The sequence below is a fragment of the Haplochromis burtoni genome, unplaced genomic scaffold, assembly GCF_018398535.1.
Source record: "Haplochromis burtoni strain Fernald_Lab_line unplaced genomic scaffold, NCSU_Asbu1 Contig_124, whole genome shotgun sequence".
In the NCBI taxonomy this organism is placed as follows: domain Eukaryota; kingdom Metazoa; phylum Chordata; class Actinopteri; order Cichliformes; family Cichlidae; genus Haplochromis; species Haplochromis burtoni.
The window spans coordinates 23,657-45,124 of NW_024582485.1; the positions used below are offsets into that span (position 1 = coordinate 23,657).

The window sequence follows — 21,468 nt, forward strand, 5'->3', positions numbered from 1 at the left end:
TTACTTATTTTCAAAAGTAATTAACTACTTTATTACTTCTATTTATTATGCATAATACAATTGAAAAATGAAAATCAAATGAAAAAGTCTCTCTTTAAAAATTGCTTTATGAGTTTTAATCTTTTAACTTTATGCACATTGCATCAAGCAAAAATTAAATTATATGTTACTGTCTTTGTCTTGAAGAAATGTATTTAACATTTAAACCTATTTTCTGCTTATTCCACCATATAAAATAAAATAATGGTTTGTTTGAATTCACTCTTTCAAATAGATGCAAGTAAAACACAGCAAAAAGTAAATAAAATCAAAGACTCAGCGTCAGTAAGTCCTGTCTCTCTTAAATCTACTGTCACCTGTTTAGCAGGAGTGGGGCCGGTGGAGGTTTGCCTGGTGCTGCAGTGGTCATGTCAGTGGGGGGATCTGGGAGTTTCTCTGTGAATTTCACATTCCTTTGGCAGCGTGCTAGGTTGTTACGTCTGTTGCTGCCATAGACATTATACGCTCGTACGTCATTGTCATGAGACACTCTCACAAGCAAAATCATGGTTTAATAACACAGTAATGCAGCGTGCTTACGGGAAAGTAACAGTAATCTAATTATTTTTTTTGCAATAGTAATCCCTTACTTTACTAGTTATCTGAAAAAAGTAATTGGATTACAGTAACGTGTTACTATTAACATGTTACTGCCCATCTCTGGTAACAAGTGGGAATTATCACTGCTTTGCTCTTTACTGTTGATGCTTTTCGTTTTCTCAGTTCGTGTTCCAAAATAATTTGAATCTGCTTTCAGGGAAAGCACCTCCTTCACTGAAAAGAAGCTGGTGGAGACCAAAACAGAGCTAAAATGGGGGCAATTATGACTTATGCGCATAACAGTTAATAATTCTACTAATGGATGTCTAAATGATAACTAAAATCATTTTTTTATATATTCTTTTTTACCCTCTAGTGAAGAACAATAAAACGACCTATCTATAAGAAGTAGGTCTTTTTATTGTTCTTTATAATGTCAAATCATATTCAAAGCAATGCTACGCTTCAAAGTCACAATCGCCCATGTAAACATAGCTGTCGGGGTAATGTAATGGTATAAAATCCCCCTGAAATGTGGCGAAGCATACGGAAGAAGTCAGGTACTGTACTTACTTTTCTCATCTCGTAATGGCATTACTAAAACTAATATATCAGAAGAAATCTGGAAACCACTGCAGCAGCGTCAATGTCAGACTACATTTGGGAAACCTTTTGGCAAAATCATCTGCTCCTGAGTAGAAATCCAAGCGTTTGTGGGCAGGAAGTGAAATTAGACTGTACTTTGTCAGGAATTCCTGTCGTATCTGTCTGTCCTCGGACAACTTTGCTTTCAAGGTGTATTTCCTCTAAAACAATTTTCCATTGTTTGCCAACAGGTTTCACATTTCACCACAAACTCTCCCGTGTGTTTGTGTCCTTTGTCCTGCCTGAAGCACTTTGCGGCCTGTTTGTTAAAAGCACTTTATCGCTAAATTTGACTTGGCACGTCTTGGCAGGAGAGATTGCAGCTGATGAGACTCCTGACCTGCAGATAAAGCATCCATTAAGTGTCTTGTCTGGAGCAATTCAGTACTCTTAACCTATTAGCATATTGTTAGCCATTTGTGAGATGGTGCAGCCGTGGATACGCACTGCTGTGCTGCAGCCAGTCACCACACCATAAAGAACCACCTCTCACTCTGCTGCTAAATGTCGTCTCCGACATTGTAATGCTCGCCGACTGTCCTCTGCCAGATGATTCAAATGACCGCTAAAAGCCCGAGGGAGGCAAAAAAGGGGTCCAAAATGCAAAATTGATGGAAATGACATTAGATTCAGCTCATGCTCCTCACTGTGTAAATTATGCCCCAAAATGGACTCTCTGGCCCGACTGTTAGCTCCAATTTGTTGGGCCATACCTCATGGTGGCTTGCCTTGCCCTTCCCTTCTCCCTTTAATCCAATCAAAGCCACGCTGGATGTTATTTATTTGTTTATTTATTTATTTTCAAAGGATGTAACCGATTCTTATCAAGGCAGAAGTAGGGCCTTCTTCCTGGTGAAACAGTGACTAACGTCCAGCCATCGATCTGTCAGTTTGTCTGCGGTGGCGGGTGATGCGTCTGGTGATAGAAGACTTTTTCTGCTTGTGTTTTTATGTGCGAGTGTGCAACAGAGTCATCAGTGCACACATTGTTTTCTTTTTTTAATGTTCTAGATTGCATTAAAAGATGTCGATTTTGAGATTATTTCATTTCTCACTTGTTTATTTTAATGTATTCTAGAAATGAAACGACTTTTTTTACACATTCAGGCATTTACCTCAAGCACTGCCATAAAGATTGTCTCCTTAAAAAAACATAAATGCATGAAATTGCAAATCTTTGATTTAAACTGACCTTCAAAGCACATCACCTCACAGGTGTTGCAAAAGTCGATTCACTACAGTAAGCTAATTGAACGACTTCTTGAGTGGATGATTGTGTTCTTGTCTGTGGCAACCTTAACCTCCTCTTAACTGTTTAAAATTAAATTTGATATTGATGTTGGTACCAATATCGGCTTTGTTGGCTGATATTTACATCAGATATTTCTTCGTTGCTAGTGGTGAAGTGTTTAAACATAGTGTGATGAAGAAGATATATATATTTTAAAGCATTTAGATGTTTTAATAGATAATAATTAAAATTTAAAAACTAAAATTTCTTGGCTTCAGGTATCTGCATCATTTATTTTAATGTTTAGAATAAGTATGAACATCCGTTGCAACGTATTATCTTTAGATCAGCTGTTAATTAGGTCACAGTTTTGGTAAAACCTTAAATCATTTTCTCAAGATATTTTAAATACATGGTTACCCAATTCCTGCATAATATTTCTATTAACAATAATGGAAACAAAAATTCCACCCTTATGTCAGTTTTCAGTGTGTCTTATCAGGAAAAGGACACGTGGACATTGGATTTTAAGTTCGTACTAATTAGAGATGGGCAGCAACGCTAATTCGATTACTTTTTTCAGTAATGAGTAAAGTAAGGGATTACTACTGCAAAAAAAGTAATTAGATTACTGTAACTTTCCCGTAAGCACACTGCATTACTGCGTTTCAAAACCGTAATTTTGTTTGTGTCTCATGACAATGACGTAGGAGCGTGCAAAGTCTGTGGCAGCAACAGACGTGCAGATTAACAATGGATAATATGGAGTGCGGGAGAGAGTACGACCATCCAGCATCTAAAGCGTGGACGTACTGACATTCCTTTGAGTTTGATTCCTTAAAAAGTGAGAAAAACATTAGCGTCCGCTGTACACCCTGCATGGGAAGAAAACTTCTTTCTACAGCGAAAAATTAAACTTAAAATCTGAGCAAGCACCTAGCACGCTGCCAAAGGATGTGAAATTCACAGAGAAACCCTCAGATCCCCCCACTGACATGACCACTGCAGCACCAGGCAAACCTCCACCGGCCCCACTCCTGCTAAACAGGTGACAGTAGATTTAAGAGAGACAGGACTTACTGACGCTGAATCTTTGATTTTATTTACTTTTTGCTGTGTTTTACTTGCATCTATTTGAAAGAGTGAATGCAAACAAACCATTATTTTATTTTATATGGTGGAATAAGCAGAAAATAGGTTTAAATGTTAAATACATTTCTTCAAGACAAAGACAGTAACATATAATTTAATTTTTGCTTGATGCAATGTGCATAAAGTTAAAAGATTAAAACTCATAAAGCAATTTTTAAAGCATTTGATTCAATTGTATTATGCATAATAAATAGAAGTAATAAAGTAACTAATTACTTTTGAAAATAATTTGATTCAATTTTATATGATGGATTGTGCAGAAATTGGGCTGAAAGGTCTATTGCTGTAACTAATTACTTTTGAAAATAAGTAATCAGTGAAGTAACTGGATTACTTTCTTGGAGAAGTAATCAGTAATTAGTAACTGTTTTCAAGTAACTTGACCAACACTGGTCCTGATTATAGTTTGTATCATCTTAATTGTGCTTCATGTTTTTTCTTACCCTCTGCACCCAGATAAAGTTTTTATGTACTGCTATGTCCTGGTTTTTATCAGGGTTTCATTGCCATGCTTATGAAAAGCAGGAAATACGGTAGTTTTTAAACATAGCTGAGATATGTATACCAGTGCAGTGACCACTTTCATTTGTTTCCTAGTAATCAATATATATATATAAATAAATAAACATAGAGAATTATTCAAAATAAATTACACTTTTCTTTTTTAAAGAGATGATATAGTGTGATTTTTTTTTTTTTTTTTGCTCCTGCTTAGATCATTTACATCACACATTTTTTTTCTATACTCTGCAGTCGGAGCAGGGCAGCAGCGGCCTGATGTTACACCACTAAATTAAAAAATCCCGCCCCCATTGTAAATATCAACTTCCCCTCCTCTGCAATTTTGTGGAGGTCAGTTGAAGAAGCACAGATGTAAAGACTTGAATAAATGGCAGCTGAGTTTCATGTAGCTGCTTCAGATTCACTCCGGTTAACCTGTGGCATCAGTTCCTGCTATCACCTGTGAACCGCTCCATGCTCCAAACTGTAACATAGGTATGGTTTCATTTTACAATGAACACAAGTTATAAACCTAAAATCAACATAATGGCTTATAGTTTGGTATTAGTTTGCCCAGTGTCACAGTAAAGGGTTCTGTATTGAACTGAAATTGATTACCTTTCCAGTATTTAGAGATAAACCACAACACTAATAGAATGCAGTTAAATGCTGTGTTGTAACTCACAGCCTTAGTTTGAAAATGTTAAAATTTTCATCATTTGCATAACCAAAACCACAAAACTCTTTGTTATTATCTTGACTTGTGGTGTTTTTGATTAGTGTAGCTGTCAAAGTCCATGAAGCTTCAAAGCTTCAGAGAGCAAAAAAAATACCATCAGCATTAAGTGAGGCTTGGATGCAGACTGACCACTAGGTGGTGATGCAGGATGGGCTGAAGCAGCTTAAATCCTGATGATGCTTCATTTGTTTTGTTTTTTTATACTGAACTTTTGTTTTTGCTTTTATATTTACTCTATTTCAGCATTAAACAAACCTTTCTAAATACCTGATTATAATCTATTTTTTCAAGAAAAGACAAAACATAAATATTTCATTCCGTTACTGAGTATCTGTGATTTTGATCAAGCAGATGTAAATGAAAAAACGTCAATAAAAGGCGCTCAGTGTCTGGGTGGTGATATATATATATTTCTCATGGTTTACAAATAACTTTTTTTTTGTTTGTTTTGTTTTTTAGATGCGGCATAGTACATTACACATTATTTCCATACAGCAGAATAAAATAAATATATTGCACTTAAAAATCATCAAAACACAATCTCACTGGGTGTATTTGGATTATGGCATTAAAAACAAAACAATTTCAAAAACAAATCATTTTCAGTGGTGAATTGCGACTCAGAGGTGTTAAACATTTACATCAACATGGAAATCACCATTCAAGGAACAACAGAAAAGGACTTTGATTTCCACAACACGTACATTTCCCCGTCTTGCTCACTACACAGCTGAGATAAAATCAAGTACTGCCAACTCTTACACCCATGTTCTGCTGCGTTAGGCTACATGTGATGTTAATATATGGTATGAGTCAAACTGGGACATTTACAGTGTTTGTTTAACCAACTCATGTTGCTCTTTAAGCTTAATTTCAATCTTTTCTCTGTGCTGATCGCTGTGCAACTGCAGAGAAGTGTTAAACGGACACCTTTAATCAAAATACACAAAATAAACCAAACAAAAAAACTCCATCCATACCGCACATTTTATCAGTAGTGATGGGATTATTCTTTTTATTTTTTGAGTTCATCTTTAAAATGAAAGTCTGTACCACAGCACAGGTTGAACTAATCGAACTGTTAAGGTAAATCGTTTCACTTTTTGAGTACAAACTAATTTGATTTTTCTGGCATAAAGGCTCAGATTACATTGATGTCAGTCTGCATATTGGCCTGGATGATTTATCATCAACTGCAGTTTTTAGGACTCAGTTATAGACCACAGATACTGGCTAAAATGACTTTGTTGTGTGTCATCAGAGCTTTTAAAATAAATGACTGTAACCGAGTGTGTGAGCCAACTTCCTCATTTCTGCATGCTTTAAATGAGACCCAAGAGCCAATATTTCCAGCTGTGTCTTGTCACCACATACACACATTCAGCCTCTGTAACACCCAATGAAGACAGACCACCAAAAGGCTGAAAGCAAGGAGGAGTCGGGGTTTATATTTCTACTGTACATTTCACGCTGTTTTATGTGCCTTTTGATATAAAACAGACTACAGTGAATGAGTCGTAATTCAGCCCATTAGAGGCCAGTCAGAGTAGATTTATAAGGGCCACTCAACCACTTTCACTAACCTAAGCAAATTAATATACAGCTATATAAAAAAAGGTGTCATTGAAGTGATTTTAGTTAGAGTCCAGTCACTATACAAAGATAGTGAAATTCATTAGTCTGAGTGAAATCATTCTTAAACTTTCGTCAAACCAAGCGTACTTTCTCGACTCCACAGAGATGAGCAAGCACGGCGTGTTGGATCGTTGATTTCAGATGTCAAGGACAAGTTACTGAGCTACACTGTATGCTGAAGTAAAGTTGATCAGGTAATTAAAAAATGAAATGCTGAAGAACTCGATGTTATGACACTTCTATCACAGATAAACGTGGTGATTACGAGGCCATGATAGCTTTGGGTTATCTCCACCTCTGTCTAGAAAGTTTGCTGTTGGTCTGTGGTGGGACTTGTGTTAAATTCAAAGATGAATCTTAGATTAAAGGTCTGCATGTGTTTACCATGGACGTGTCATAAGAACTGGAATAAATTGAAGTGCCAAAAACTGCAGTTCCCTAAATGGCCACTTGAGGCTTGTTGCTAAAGTGAGTCAGTGCTGACCCAGGTTAAAATGCCCAACTTTACAGGAGAATTAAACAGGTGATAAAAAACTGTTTATGGCCTCTGTAGCTAATTTCCCCTTTCATGACAACTGTTGTGCAAGTGAACTGTTATGTAACTCAACAATTTAGACTGTACTTTGTCTTGAAGTTACACATAATTAAAAGTGACTCCTCTGAATGACACTTGAGTGCCATTTTTTTTAGGAATACTAAAATATGAGGAAAATTGCCTAAAAATGCCAGAAAGATCTTCTTGCTAGGATCTTTTTCAAATCACCTCTAGATCACTGATTAAACACTATTTAAACAAACAGCAATCATATTAACCTTCAGTTTCAGGTGTCTATAGAGATTTAAACGGGCACCAAGAAAAAAAATCAGCAGTAGTAGCATGGTATCCAGCTCTTTCGATACATCTGTGGTTTGAGCAACTTCGCTGCTTCCATTAACTGGTCCTTTAAACAAAGCAAAAAGCACCTTTTCATTATTTTTTTTTTGGCTCATATTTTTCCATATAAAGTGTGTATGTCTACTGCGGTCAGCATGCGTCCTATTATTTGTTTAACTCCACAGTGACAATTTTCCTATGAGTAAATGTAGCACGTTTGCCTTTGTACAATGCATTTTAACATGTTTTTTGACATTATTTTCGAAACACTGTGGGTGAAACAGTGTTAAGTTCTAACTTTCAACTGTACATATGGCTGGTTTTCTCCAAAACAGAGGAAACCTGAGATGGCTGCTCCGGCTTGATGACATGCTGAAATGTTCACAGACTGAGCCTCGGTGTCCATCCGGTGGAGTTGTGAGTCATTTTGGAGAACCTCAGAATTGCCTGCCATCTTTAGAGCCGGTCGAGCCCCTGCTACCATTAGTGCCTGTTTAAGGGAAGACAGGGTTTTCTACTTGTTTCTTTAAATAAGTCAAAGATCCACTTTCTGTTCAAGAAGGGCCAAGATCAAACATGCTCCTGTTATCACCTTGCATTAGATTTTTTAGTTTGTATTGAGGTCACAAGTGTTTGTACAGTGTCTTTTAAGCATTCGTAGAAACCACAGGACCTGCTGGTGTTTCCGCAGGTCCAAAGGATGGCGCCACAGTCCTTTTTTGATTGGCTGTCAGTACACCTCATCCTCTTTATGTCACGACCGTCACCTCACTTACTGTAGGTGAACTATTTACAAAGACCGAAAGGAAAGATACAAACTGGATGAGGAGTGAGGAAAGAGCTTGATGCTCCGAAACACGGGTGAGTGTCAGAGCGAGGTTCATCCATCTCCTCCCCAAGATGGAGTCATACAAATGGTGTCATCACAGTGGAGGAATGGCGGAGTCCCTGGATGGCAGCATAGGGGCCCTGCTGGAAGTAGTGGTGGTAGCGTGGCATGTGGAAGGTTGGGAAAGAGGGGCCGCTGCCTTGCATGGTTCCAGCCAGAGCGGTGGGTGTCAGCGGCATGCCCAGTCGGCTGTAAGGGGGCAGGGAGCCCTGGATGGGGTGGGGCAGGGGAGCAGTGCCGGTGCCCATGGCCGATAGCGACTGTGGGTGCTGAAAACCTGAGAAACCTGAAGTTGTGGTGACCCAGGAACTCAGGGAGAGGTTATCTGAGGCGGTGAACGCTGAGCCTACAAGAGACAGATGAATGTCAGTTCAGTTGGGATACAAATAGATTTCAGAAAAAGGCTCACATAAATGTAATAAAACTGGATTTAAACCAACTTTAAATTCCTGTCATGGTCTCTGGGATTTTTGTACTACATCTGCTGTATTAGTTTGTTTTGCCATCTTTCTAGTTTCCCTGATCTACTTTATTCTCCTGCATCTTTCATTATGTAAAGTGTTTGTCTTCATGTCTCAGTATTAGTTATTTATACTGTGATACTTCCTGCTTTGTTTTAAAGGTGAGTTTCTTGTTCTAGTTTTATTTTCTGCCTTTTTTGTTACTTAGCTGCTTGTTTTTTGGATTCCTGCTTTGTGTAGACATTGCAGTCTTATTCTTTTCAGTTATTTTTGGATGTTGCATCAGCTAAAATGAAGTCCTCTCTCCTGACTCTATGACGTTATAAAGCTCCAAAGAGAGCTGATGAAGAGAATGATGAGTTTCTATTTTATATGGAAGATGGAAAAAAAAGGAAATGAAAGAAATCTACTAAATATAATGCTTTCACAGGATCTGTGGTGTCTGCATTTATGAGCGTTTACCTCTGGTGTGTGACGCGTGTCCGTCCTCGCTCAGGTTCTCCTCGTCACCCGCGTAGGTTCGGATCGGCGACCGGGCGTATGAGTGCTTGTGGATCAGATTCTCAACACTTTCCCTACAGCAAAAGCCGAAGAGAGAGCCCCAAAATAAATCTCTTTTTGTCATTTTAAATATTTTAAAAGACATTTTTTATTTGATGAGATGCAGACTTAACAAAAAAGAAACTATTTCACTTTTTTTTGTAAAACATAATTTTTAGAATATTTGATTAGGAGCTTAATAAAATAGTTGCAAAATAGTTTTGTTGAATAGTTTTGATAGAAACTTCAATTATCCATTAATGTCTGACAACATAAAACAGATACAACATCAAGATCAGAATAAAAAAAATTAAAACGAGTTGGGTTTTTCACCTATAATCTAATGTGATAATGTTCAGGGGTTAGTGACACTGAAACTGACAGGTCACAGATTTATTTTTAATACCAGTGCAATTTTCTAGTATCTGCCTTTTGGTCCATTCTTTGTTTCTGTGCAGTAACAGGATCTTTCCTCTTTACGTGATGTTTTTTTGGCAGCATGTTTAAGTGTGAATTTCCCTTTTGTGCATTTTAACGTTTGTGTTGACTGTGCATGTAGATTTTGGTTTGTGTGTTCGTCTTCTGTGTGTGTTTACTATCCAACAAAGTGCATTAGCTCATTTGAGTCTTGTCAGACAGCACTTCTCAAACACAGTGACACAAATTGTTGCGGGGGGGCGGGGGTAGTGAGTGTTCACGAGTGCGTGTGCATGGCTGGGTGGACAGGCAAGTGGTCTGCATCACGAGAGCCATGCGTTCACATTAGCAGCCCCCCTCCTTGCAGCCCCTTTGCCTCCAATTAGGTTAGGAAAGTGCAATATCTGTCAGCAGAGGAGTACAAATGTGTGTGTTTTTATCAGCGTCGGGCCCCTCCGGCAGAGGGGCCACCGTGAACTCCCACAATACGCAGCATCAGGCGGGAGGCAAACAAGGAGGGGAAGAGGCGGGGCATGCTGGTTTCAATCAGTCATTGCAGCCAATTGAATTACAGTGTGTTTTAGTGCAGTGGCCGACTCCAGACTAATGTGATTTCTGCAGCTCCCTAAGATCAATTGATCTGGTCTAATTCACAGCCCTCAAAAAAGAGAAAGACAGAGGAGAAGAAGGAGGGAGGAGTGTTTGTCTGGCTGTTTTTCGACAGTCTCTGTTTGGGATATTTGATTGAAGGAAATGGGCAGATGGTCTGATTTTGTCAGCTGATTTTGGCCGTAGTGCCGGAATCGGGAATTACGAGAAATGTGTGTTTTGGCAGCGTTCATAAAAAAAATCCTTTGGAGGGGTGATTTATAACTCTACGTGTGTGTGTGTGTGTGTGTGTGTGTGTGTGTGTGTGTGTGTGTGTGTGTGTATAAAGGACAGACAAACTCTTCTTGTTCATGCAGAATATAGAGAAATGAAAATAGAACATATAACAAAAGGAAAAGCAAGATAAAAGGACTGGGGGGGGGGGCACAAGTGATGGGGGAAAGAAACGAGGATGATAGCTGGGAGTTTCAGTGTTTAAAATTTGTTTAAGATAAGACAGACAGAAATGAAGAACAAAGAAGCTAAAGAGGGAGGACAGAAAGGGAAGACTGAAAGAAAAAAGAAATACAAGGGAAGGATGATCAAGAAGGTAAGCAAAGAGAATGTGAACTAATAAATAAAAATAGAGACGAGGAAGAAGAAGGATACAACTAATACACAGACTAGAAAAAAACTGGAAAAGAAAAAGTAAAATGAAAATTTTAAAGAAAAGGAAACAATGAAAAAGGATTGAGGGGAATCAAAAAGGGAAAATAAAGAAAAGTACCGAGACCAAGTAAAAGAAAAAAGACAAAACTGGGGAGAAATACATAAACCATTTTTTAAAAAATGGATGAATGAAAATTGAAGCAAAGACAGGGAATAAAAAGTAAAAGGGTTGTATGAAGACACAAGAAAACAAGAATAAAAGATGTGAAAGCAAGAACAGAAAGAATGACAGAGTACAGTATGTGGAGCATGGATTATCTGTTCTCCACTGACACAAACAGAGGGAAATAAACACTCCAGCTTCTGTATTTACTAATGAGCAGCAACTCCGGCTATCTAACACTCCCCCCTAATCGTGTATCTTATCCGCAGCGGTGGGGAGAGAGGTAAACAAACAGTGCAGGACCCAGAATCCCATGTACCTCTCCATGTCCGTCAGCCGCGAGGAGTCCCGGAAACCTTTGGCGAACGGGTTGCTGTCAATCTTCAGTTTGGTTATCTGGGAAAACACAGGAGCCGGAGAGTGAAACGAGTCAGTCAGGTCAGGTTTGACACCTCATTTTATTGTTTTTGTTTTTTTTGAGTCAACATGTCTCTTCACGCTGGTTCTCTGCAGCTACCACATCCACAGAAGCCCAAAGCATAGCCAGGTTTTAAAGCTATTTATATTTTTTAATGTCTGTATGCATGTCTCCTCTTTGTGCTACAAAAGAAGCAGTAAATAAAGGGACACACAGGAAAAGCAGCACAATTTCTCAGCTCTTATTTCATTGACACTTTTACAATTAAATTAATTAAATTCTAAATGACCAGATTTATTTATTTCCACCAGCACAGCACCAAAAGGTTTGCAGGTCACAAAATTTTAATCAATTATTTTAGTTTTATTGGGGAAAACTGTGAGAATTTCACAACTAATTAAAAATCATAGGAAATGTGATTTTCTTATAGAAATTCTGTTCTGGATGAACTTCACCTACTTACAAGGTGCACAAAGAAGGGGATAAAGACAGCAGACAAGCTATTCAGCACTTTCATTATGCAGAACAACTTTGTTATTTGATTTACACATTCAGGTTAGCGTCATGGGGTTTATTACAGATGAAATTTTAAACTGAATAGGTATAGAAACAACCAACTGTATACATGTCCAACACAAACACCCACCAATGAGGCACTAACAAAGATGAGCTTTAATTACGGTATATGGTGTCAATCAAATAACAAAGTTGTTCGCTATATTGTACTGTATATATTATTTACACTATACTGTCTTAAAGGCAGAAGTGGATGCACGCTTGAGCTTTTACCTGGTATCTCTCGATCTTCGTTAGGTCTAAAGTGCACTTTTAATCTCAACCTTTACCCTTTCCAAGGATGAGAAGTCCTTAAATTGCTCAGACAGCACAACTCGCTGTGCTGATAAGGCCCATGTGATACAATCAAAGGCTCCAGATTGACTCTTAAATGGAGCTTGTGGCAATCTTTATAATTTAAAAATTTCATGGGAACCAGCAGCAGATTTTTGGCAGAGTCCTTAAGCCTGCAGGAGTCAACAATCACTCACCAGCTGGTTCTGGTAGGCTGTGACAGCTGTGAAGACAGTCTCAATGAAGACGAAGGTGCGGAACTCCTCAGATTTGAGATTGAGCAGCGAGGCAGTGTGGTCCTTCTTTTTTATGATGTGGACCCGTGGCTGGTATTTGTGCATGGAGTTGAGGATGATCTGCAGAGGACAAGAAGAGCAAGAATTCGTTTACAGTGAAATGTAGATGATGAAGATGATGATGATGATGTGAAAGCTCACTGGAGTCAGCAGAGTGCATCAAGATCAAGTTCAGATATATTCTATTCGATTATGTATTCCATCTCTGCACCACAAAGCACTATTATTGTCCATTAAAACATACCAGGGAGTCATACTGTCGCAGTGACTATTCATTGTGTGAACACACAAACTTCAGTTTACTTTTACCCAATCCAATTCACACCCTTTTGCCGCTGGATATACTCGGCAATCCACAAGCGTTCTATTAATGTGCAGCATAAAATAGTTCCCAAACATTTCATCAAAGTTACAAATATAAAAACCAAATTACACTGACATTTGTGACTCATTTTAAAAGATTTCCACAAAGATGATCCACAAAATGAGAATTGACAAATGTATTTGAGAAAAGATTAATTTGCATGGAGGATAATTTTGCCATTAAAATCATAAAGAAAAAAAAATCATTTTAAGCATTTAGTATAAATTTGAAAGGCTATGAACACGGGGTGTGTAAAGCTAAATAAAGTGAATTTGTATACAAATGCTGAGTCTTTCTTAGCCCCTCCCTGTCATACTGTGGTTTATGTTTTATATATGTAATTTTTTATATGTATATTACATTTGGTTATGATATATTTTCTCTTTTCTTGCTTCTCTTTATTTCCTTACTATGAATTGTAGTTTTGGAAAAATAAAATAAATGAAGTATAAAAAGTATAATGCAATATGAAAACACTGCTTCACAGTAACTGGCTCAAGTATTCACTGTCAGAAAAAAAGGTTCAAGAAGCCCAGAGATGAAAAATTCATTTATACCTGAAAGTGATGTCTTCAAATTGGAAAACGTAATTTTCTGCTACAGGTAATCAAAATTTTATGCCGAATAATTTTGATTTTATAGAATATTATGCACATAACTTCAGTCTTTAAGAGTACAAAGTTATATTTCTGCACCACTTTTTGTTGTTGTTGTTGTTGTTGTTGTTGGTGGTGGGTGTGTGTTCATGTGTATATGTGGGCAATTATTCTGTTTATAAAGTTAAAAATTAATGTTTAAATCGCTTTCTAAATTCTAAATATATAATGTCATTATATTTTTGTGATATTTTAGTAAATTTCAAGTCTTTACCGTTGCTGCTGACCTTTCAAATGATCAGACTTAAGCTGCAGTGTTACAGAAATAATGGCGGATGAGTATATAATGGGAATTTGTGTGCATTCAGTTTATATGATAGCATGAGAAGAATTATTGGGGTAAGAAGCGATATTACTGTTATTTTTTATTTTATTTAAAATAGTCTTGCAATGTATTCTTTTGTATATATTATACGTTGTTAAACGCATGATATGTATTTATATGTATACACTGCATTATTTTTACTGCTGCATTCCACTGTTACTCGGCAGAAGAAAGAATCTGGCAAAACTAAAATAAATAAAAGGAGTGTAGAGCATTTTTAATTTTATGTGCTCATCACATTGTATATTTGTTTTGGAGACATCCACCTCAGTAGATTCAATTGAGGTGCTATTTTTGGACTGAGAAAGTGCACACACCCTTTAAACTAATAATTGCCGCGTTTCCCAGACTGTGCCCTTCTGTTGACTTATTAATGGATGACAGTTATTATTATTATTTTTTCGGCACTGTTCTGGTCTCTGCTTGTCCTTGCCATGATGATGTCAGTGAAGGGAGGATTAAAAGAACAATTTGCTTTAAGTCGTATATTTCGCCTGAAATGAAGCTAGCTTAACTCATTTTCACGGGGTTTCGAAACACTAAAGCCTCCATGATGCTAGATAAATACTTGACGTGTTGTTTCGAGGCAAAAAGATGTGAAGAAAGAAAAGAAAGAAGAAAAATCAGGTGCTCACATGTCCGTGTTGGTCCAGTTCGTTGTTCGTCAGCTTCACTTTCTCAAAGGAAACCATTTGCTTCATCAGCTGCTCGCCGGTGAATGGAGAGTCTGGGTGGACGTACAACCTACGGGGAAAAAGAACAGCACCTCTGATTGGCTGAAAGACGTTCGTTTCCTATCCAATCAACGTTCAGCAAACTGGCAAATTAAGAATCGCTTAGCGACTAACCAATTAATTGAAATTACAATAAATACTGTGATGTAATAATAATAAGAAGAATTATAAGAATTATAAGAATTTGTATTTATAATTATGAGGTTAAGTAGGCCTACTTTAACACGCCCTGTTTATAAATTCACAACAGCCGCTTGGCGTGAGATCGAATTAGCTACGCTACATGTAAAACTACCACAAAAAGTCATTAATGCCAAACAGCATTACACCTTTGTCAGAATGTTTTTTTACTCAGTATTATTATATGTTGTGTTTATTTTATTTTGTAAGATTTAATAATTCCTAATCTCAAAAGTTTTAATAGGCTAACTATAGAAAAGTCGTTAATAAGCACATATCAATGCATTTTTTAATTGAACAGCATTTAAGTGAAGACTACAATCTTCATATGGGCTCTAAAATCCAGGTTCTTGAAATAAATGGCTAGCTATGTAAATAAATAAATAAATAAGAATGAATAGTTACTGAAAAGAGGCCTCCAAATGATCTCTTTCTTGAACCAAATCAATATAAGTCTGCTCTCCACTTTTTTATAAGTTGATTATATTTAGTTAAAGGTAAGACAAAATGTAACTGATTGTCAGGTTACATAAACAACAGCCTAGCAGAAGAGAGCCAGCGGTGTCCATATTTTCATAAAGAATAAAGTTTGATATTGCAACTGAAATAAATCAGGTATAAAATATTCATAAGTGCCAGAAAAGAGCAGAATTATTAGCGAATTGTTCTCAGGTTTTTCGAATATCCACCCATTCTTCCAACGTAATTACGGTCATTTCATCTAACTTGGAAAGTCGTTCAAAATATTGAAAATGTCTTTGGAACATTTTCATATTCAAATTCAAGTCTACACAGAGGATTTAAAAAAAAAGGGTATACATATTTTAAAAAGAGAGAGAGGGAGTTTAGGTCTGCCTACCTGGCGGGGAGAGGGGGGTCGGCCTTGCCGGCTACCAGCCAGGAGGAGCGGTGGTAAGCGTATCGGTAGCGCTTGTTGTCCACTGGGACAATGTCCATCAGCACGATGTACTTGGAGTCCTGGTCCACCCCGGAGAAAGAGACTCGAATGGTTGGAAACATCCTCCTAATGGTGTTTTGTTAGAGCAGAAAGAAATAATTGCTGAGTTAGAACACTGGTCTTTCTAAATGTAGCGCTTGCTAAAAAGATAATAAAAATAAATAAAGTAAATGCACAGTTAACTTTTTTTTCGGATATTCACAAACAGTTTGTGTTTTCAAGCCATACTCAGTGCAGGAATACAGTATATATATATATATATAATAATAATATATATATATTATATATATATATATATATATATATATATATATATAATATATATATAATTAATTTTGTGAATAAGGTTCACATCGACCAGCTGCAGTGTCTGCCTTTATGTTACAGTAACCTGCGGTGTGTTTTTCAGGTGGCTCTTGGGTCAGTGAAACATTAGATCACGGTGTAAATGTCCTTTCACAGCACCTGCGGGAAGTCATCAGATGTCTGCAGCTTCCTGTTTAGATCGCTGCTCTATCTAAAGAAAAGTCAGACAGAGCTGCAGAAGAGCTTTATCCTAATTTTATTTTTTCAACTTTCAAAAGGCTCACAAAGAAGTTCCAAACAAAAACGAACCATAATTCATTTCTCTATTTGTATTTCTCACAATATCGTCTTTTATTTTTCTCTCACCCGTCTATTTTTCTGATATATTTATAGCCTATTTATGGGACAATAAATAGGTTACATCAAAATATGAAAATAAAATTAGTTTACCTTCCAGATTTGGTGATGATCATCTCAGTACCGAGCTCGTGAAATTTGTCCCACAGCTCTTTGGTCTCAAGACTGCACGAGATCTTCGCCATCTCCTCGCTTGGGATGCCTGGATTGGTGGGGATGAGCGGCTCCGTGCACACGGCGGGTGCGCTGAAGTCCCCATGCCCGTCCAGGGAGGACAGGTCAGCCAGGGACTGCTGGTTGCAGGAGGACTTCTCCACGAATTGCTCTGTTTTATTTAATTTAGGTGGATTTGTGGAGAAACAGGGATGATTATTCTCATTTGATTTTGATGTCATCAGGAACAACTGCAAGATTTTGTCTTAAACAGGGAAAGCAAGTATGTAACCACATTCTGCTAAAATATCCTGCTATGCTGTTGTGTTGCAGCATAATAAATGTAATAAATCTTTTTATTATAATACCTCATTTCTACTAGAGCGACTTCTATCATGGATAAGGTCAAATAAAATAAACACACATATCAGCTCTGTAGAACACGTCTGTCGTTAATGAGAAGAAGCACAATTTACATTCTTACAGAAAATCTGAAAATTAAAGTGTAATACTTGTCTGACATGCCTGCTTTAAAAAAAAGATATTTTGGAGAAGCAGTTCGTCTTTTGATTCGATTGGCAAAACAAAATATAAAGAATTAAAAAAGAAAATGCTCTTTAAAATACAGGGAAATTAAATGTTGGAACAATGAATGCGCAGGGTCAATTTAGAGCCTTTTTATTTGCAATCATTTAAATATTAAAAACTCTTTCATTGAACACATTGGTTACTTTTTGATTAACGTATATAATAAATTGCATGGATGTTTACTGTCACTCTATGTATCCTCATGAATTTCCTTTTACATTTTACAGACTAGAACCTCACCTCACTGCTTTCACAGTTCATCTTTATTTAATTTGTTTCTTCAGCATTTTCCTTTTATTATAACGCATCGTTATTTGTAAAATAGTGACTGATTTGTTTTACGGTTCCACATTTTTGAGGTTACAAACGCCATTCGTTGATAAACTCGCTTTTATTATTGGATGTTTAACTGCAATTCGAAGTAATTCGAAAGTGTAACCCCAAAACTAAACTCACGTTGAGCCTGTTTAAGTTTTCTGATTTAATTCTTCAATTCTTCTCTTACCCAGAGGCTTGATGGTGTTCTCCTCCGCCTCCTTGTCCTTATTGGGCTTCCCGCTGGACATCAGGGCTGCTATGGAGAAAGCATTTGCCCGGGATGAGAGCTGCGGTTTCGGGGATGAAGTGTACTCCATGTTGGTGAAGAGACTGGAACAGAATATTCCCCTTTGAATAAGGAAAAAAAAATCCCCAGAAAGGCTTAACTCCGCCTGCTTCCAACTGCCAGCGACGTAAAGAAAAATGTGCAGGGAAATACGCAAAGTTTCTCCTCGATTTCGGCCTTTCTGCGCAAATACTCAGCTGTAAAACTTGTCACTTCGGAAACGCTTGTCACTGCCGAGTTGAGAGTCTTGCTGGATGCATGGTGAGAGAAGGCGGAGGAGGGCTGACTCCACAGACTTGTGCGCGTCCTGCAGTGGCAGATCTGAGGCCGGCTGCTCTATGGGACGCTTCACTCCGGCTCACCCTCCCCTTATAATTCCAGTCTGTCCTCCAATCGCTGCCTCTGTCTCCACGTCACAGTCCCACTGTCCCACAGCCACCCTGCTACCAGGCAGCCAATTAAATACCCTGACAGGGTTTCCTTTTCATGCCAAAGACCCCATATACAGAGAGAGTGTGGTTGGAGAGGGCTGATGTGAGATTTTTATGACTGTCTGTATTCGGGTGATGACAGAAGGAAACGACAAACATATGGTTCGGAAAATGTAATTCTTTGCTGTCATTGCACAACACAAAGGAAAGAAATAAACAGAGAAATGTACTTTATATTTGGAGCCCTCTCAAGGACCCCCACCAGACCACATGTCGGGAACCACAAACCCAAAATGTCAACAACAGAGATTTTCCAGGAGATGTTTGCCCAAGATGGAGCTATTTGATAATTAATAGCAGAAGTGAGATGATGAGGAAAGCTTAACATACACAATATCTGCTCCTGTCACAATTATGAATTGATATGAAAGAAACACTGAAGCATTTTAGTCACATTTTTTTAAGTGGTTAAAACCTTTTTGGGTCACTCTTTCTTTTGAGTACTAACCATCCTTTTGAGATGACTGGGTGTTCCATATATTAACCCCTTCCTGCAGTGCTGCCTGGTGTGTGAACACACTCACTCACAATTCATTTATAGATGAAACTATCTATTCATGCCAGAAGTTATCATTTTTTGAGTTATATAGTTGTTCTGTAATTTAAAAAAAAATCTTCCACAATGATTTCATTGTCTTACAGCTGACCCCAGCCCCACTTCAAGCTCAATAATTGTGGCTCTGTGTTGTTTAATGGGAATAACAGCTAGCACATCCAGCAACAAAAGAATGCTAAATATGGCCCCAAACTACAACTGGACAAGTTAGTGAGGTTTAAATATATATAAAAAAACAAAAGCGTAAAATTACGTTGTTATTGCTGTTAAAGTTGAAACAATGAGATTATTATGATTTATAAAAGGAGTCAACGTGAACATGAATGAGAAATTTAATTTTAGGTGGAAATTAGCCCAAATTTAAAAATGTATTAAGTCTAATTTATTTTAAGTCTTTTTTATTTACTTGATTAGCAAATAATATCTTTGGCTGACAGCAGTGTAATACCCTTTAACCTTTCCAAATCCAGACAAAGTCCTCTGAACTGAACTCCAGTTTAACCAGGAGCACCAGTCCATGGATTTCTGCCATCATTTTTGGTACTTCTGCTTTTCTGACACTGGCATAATGCCCAAGTCTTAATCCTAATTCTAACCTGAATTAAGAATGAACCCACCATCAGCCCTCTGAGGGTGCTTTACAAAATGGAACAACTAAAATGTCCACACTTTCCAAAGGTCTAAAACTTACACCACTGGTCTGCACAAAGATAGCCTTAAGCACACACACACAGGGACCTTACTGAGTGCTGGAGGTAATCCATTCTATGACACACACCAGTAATCACCTAATCTTGAACACACACAGTTTTCACGTGACAACAGGAAATTCACATTATTTTTAAGAGGCCCACCAGCAGGTCTACAAGTCCAGCCTGTAGTCTATACTGCAGGTCTGCCAGGCTCAGATCCCCTACTGTTATCATCTTATTACTGTCCTTAGTCACTCATTCAATCTTATATCAAAGAAGAAAGCTTTCAAGACAGATTAAATAAATCTTTTTCCTTTTATTTCCCTTGCTTTTAACTTGATAGGGACTGAATCCGGTCTAGACGTCACCTAATGGAGAGTGTTTATCAAGACAATTTCTTTTTTTTTCTTCCTGGATACACAACATCTGCACTGCTTGATTCACTAGCAACCAATCACAGAGACCACTGGCAGCCACAGCTGAGCTCGGAAAACTGAGATTTCGAAGAGCACCTGAAAGCATCGTATTTCTGAAGTGCTGACTACATTTTTTTTTCTAAAGGTGTATCTCTTTCTCTCCTCTCTCAGTGTGTGTGTGCGAGTGTGTGTCCTCAATGTCACTCTCTCTTCTCTCTCAAAGATGGAAGCTTACATAAACACTGAGCCAGAGCTCTGCCGGGCAGCTAAACCCATTAGGAGACTCCTGAATGCAAATCCGCTGCTGCAGATATTTAATAAGAGACCTGCGCTGGCAAATTAGATTACCTTGCAATTGCTAGTGGATAATGTGCTAAAAGCTTTCCCACTTAAGCGTTACTCCTTACTGAATATTATTCACACTTTGAGGGGCCGGTGCAGCCTTAAAGAAGCAGACGGCCTGGAAGTGAGACACAGATGGTGGTTAGACTTGGTGCCTGAATACAAGATGAGTCACAGAGAAAACAGAAAAAAATGTCTGTGTGGCTGATTCAAAGCCAAATGACCCAAAACCTGCCTCAAAATCTTGGGCTAGATTGAAAAAGCATTGTTAAGATTTACTCTTTATAAAGTATATAACCTACATCAATGTTTAACAGTTTTAACATCATTTTAAGATTAACACACACCCTCCAACTCTGCATTTAAATCTTTTCTGATCTTCACCAAACTTTACATTAAATATTCCCTAAAAATCTTATTACCTATAAACATACGAGAGACACTTTCAATGTCCTAAACCGAAGAAGACCATTATGGCATTAAGCTTAAGGAACAAGCACATCTACACTGAGTCCATGTTTGTTCATATTTAGTCTTTCGGTAAACACACTTAAGGAGTTAATGTGATCATTAAAGAGAACTCGAGTTGTTGCCACTGTACTGAAAAAGGGTTGTGCTTAAATAACACAAATACTTTTTGTTTATATTTTTGGTTTGTTTGTTTTCAAAGTTTATGGACACATTTATTTTTTAAAACATTTTGAGATCTGGATCAACTTCCTGTGTTGCTCTAGATTTGATTCATATCCTATCTCAGTTTATGAAATTCTTCATATGTATCTGCATTCTTAACAAAATTGGTGGTTTGCACCATGAGTCTTCAATCTAGTTGACGGTTTCCTAAACTGACTCCTCGCAGTCTGATAAAAATAAACATGGAGCAAATTAACAACAGTAACATGGAGTCAATAAAGAAATGAGGAACTTTTATACTTATTGCATGTTTGAGTGTAAAAACACACCTCTTTTCAGTGACTTTTAGTCATAAACTGTTGAAAGTACCTCAACAAAAGTTTTCAAGGAAAGACTAAAACTGTCATTTCACAGGTTTCTTTAAAAATAAGAAAGAACAAAATCCTTGACCCAATACAAGTGTTTGC

At 37.5% G+C, this 21,468-nt stretch overlaps 1 protein-coding gene and 1 long non-coding RNA gene across 4 annotated transcripts in view; one reads left to right on the forward strand and one right to left on the reverse strand.

The window, feature by feature from the left end:
• Positions 1-7,803, forward strand: part of LOC102305080 — a 9,878-nt gene extending 2,075 nt beyond the window's left edge. For both annotated transcript variants that reach the window (XR_316239.3, XR_316240.3), the window contains exons 3-4: positions 6,586-6,676; positions 7,692-7,803. This is a non-coding gene — a long non-coding RNA (uncharacterized LOC102305080). The remainder of the gene's footprint in view (positions 1-6,585; positions 6,677-7,691) is intronic.
• A 459-nt stretch (positions 7,804-8,262) lies between these two features.
• On the reverse strand, positions 8,263-18,290 carry tbx20 (T-box transcription factor 20). Of its 2 annotated transcripts, none has more exons than XM_005929435.3 (8): positions 17,773-18,290; positions 16,620-16,851; positions 15,765-15,929; positions 14,627-14,735; positions 12,548-12,706; positions 11,403-11,479; positions 9,169-9,281; positions 8,263-8,591 (listed from the first exon to the last, which is right to left on the reverse strand). In XM_005929435.3, exons 1-8 carry the CDS (start codon positions 17,900-17,902, stop codon positions 8,263-8,265), a joined length of 1,314 nt encoding a protein of 437 aa, XP_005929497.1. In that variant the 5' UTR covers positions 17,903-18,290. The 2 variants fall into 2 exon arrangements, with proteins under 2 accessions (XP_005929497.1, XP_042079902.1); XM_042223968.1 differs by having other exon boundaries at positions 9,169-9,284.
• Positions 18,291-21,468: the final 3,178 nt, after the last annotated feature.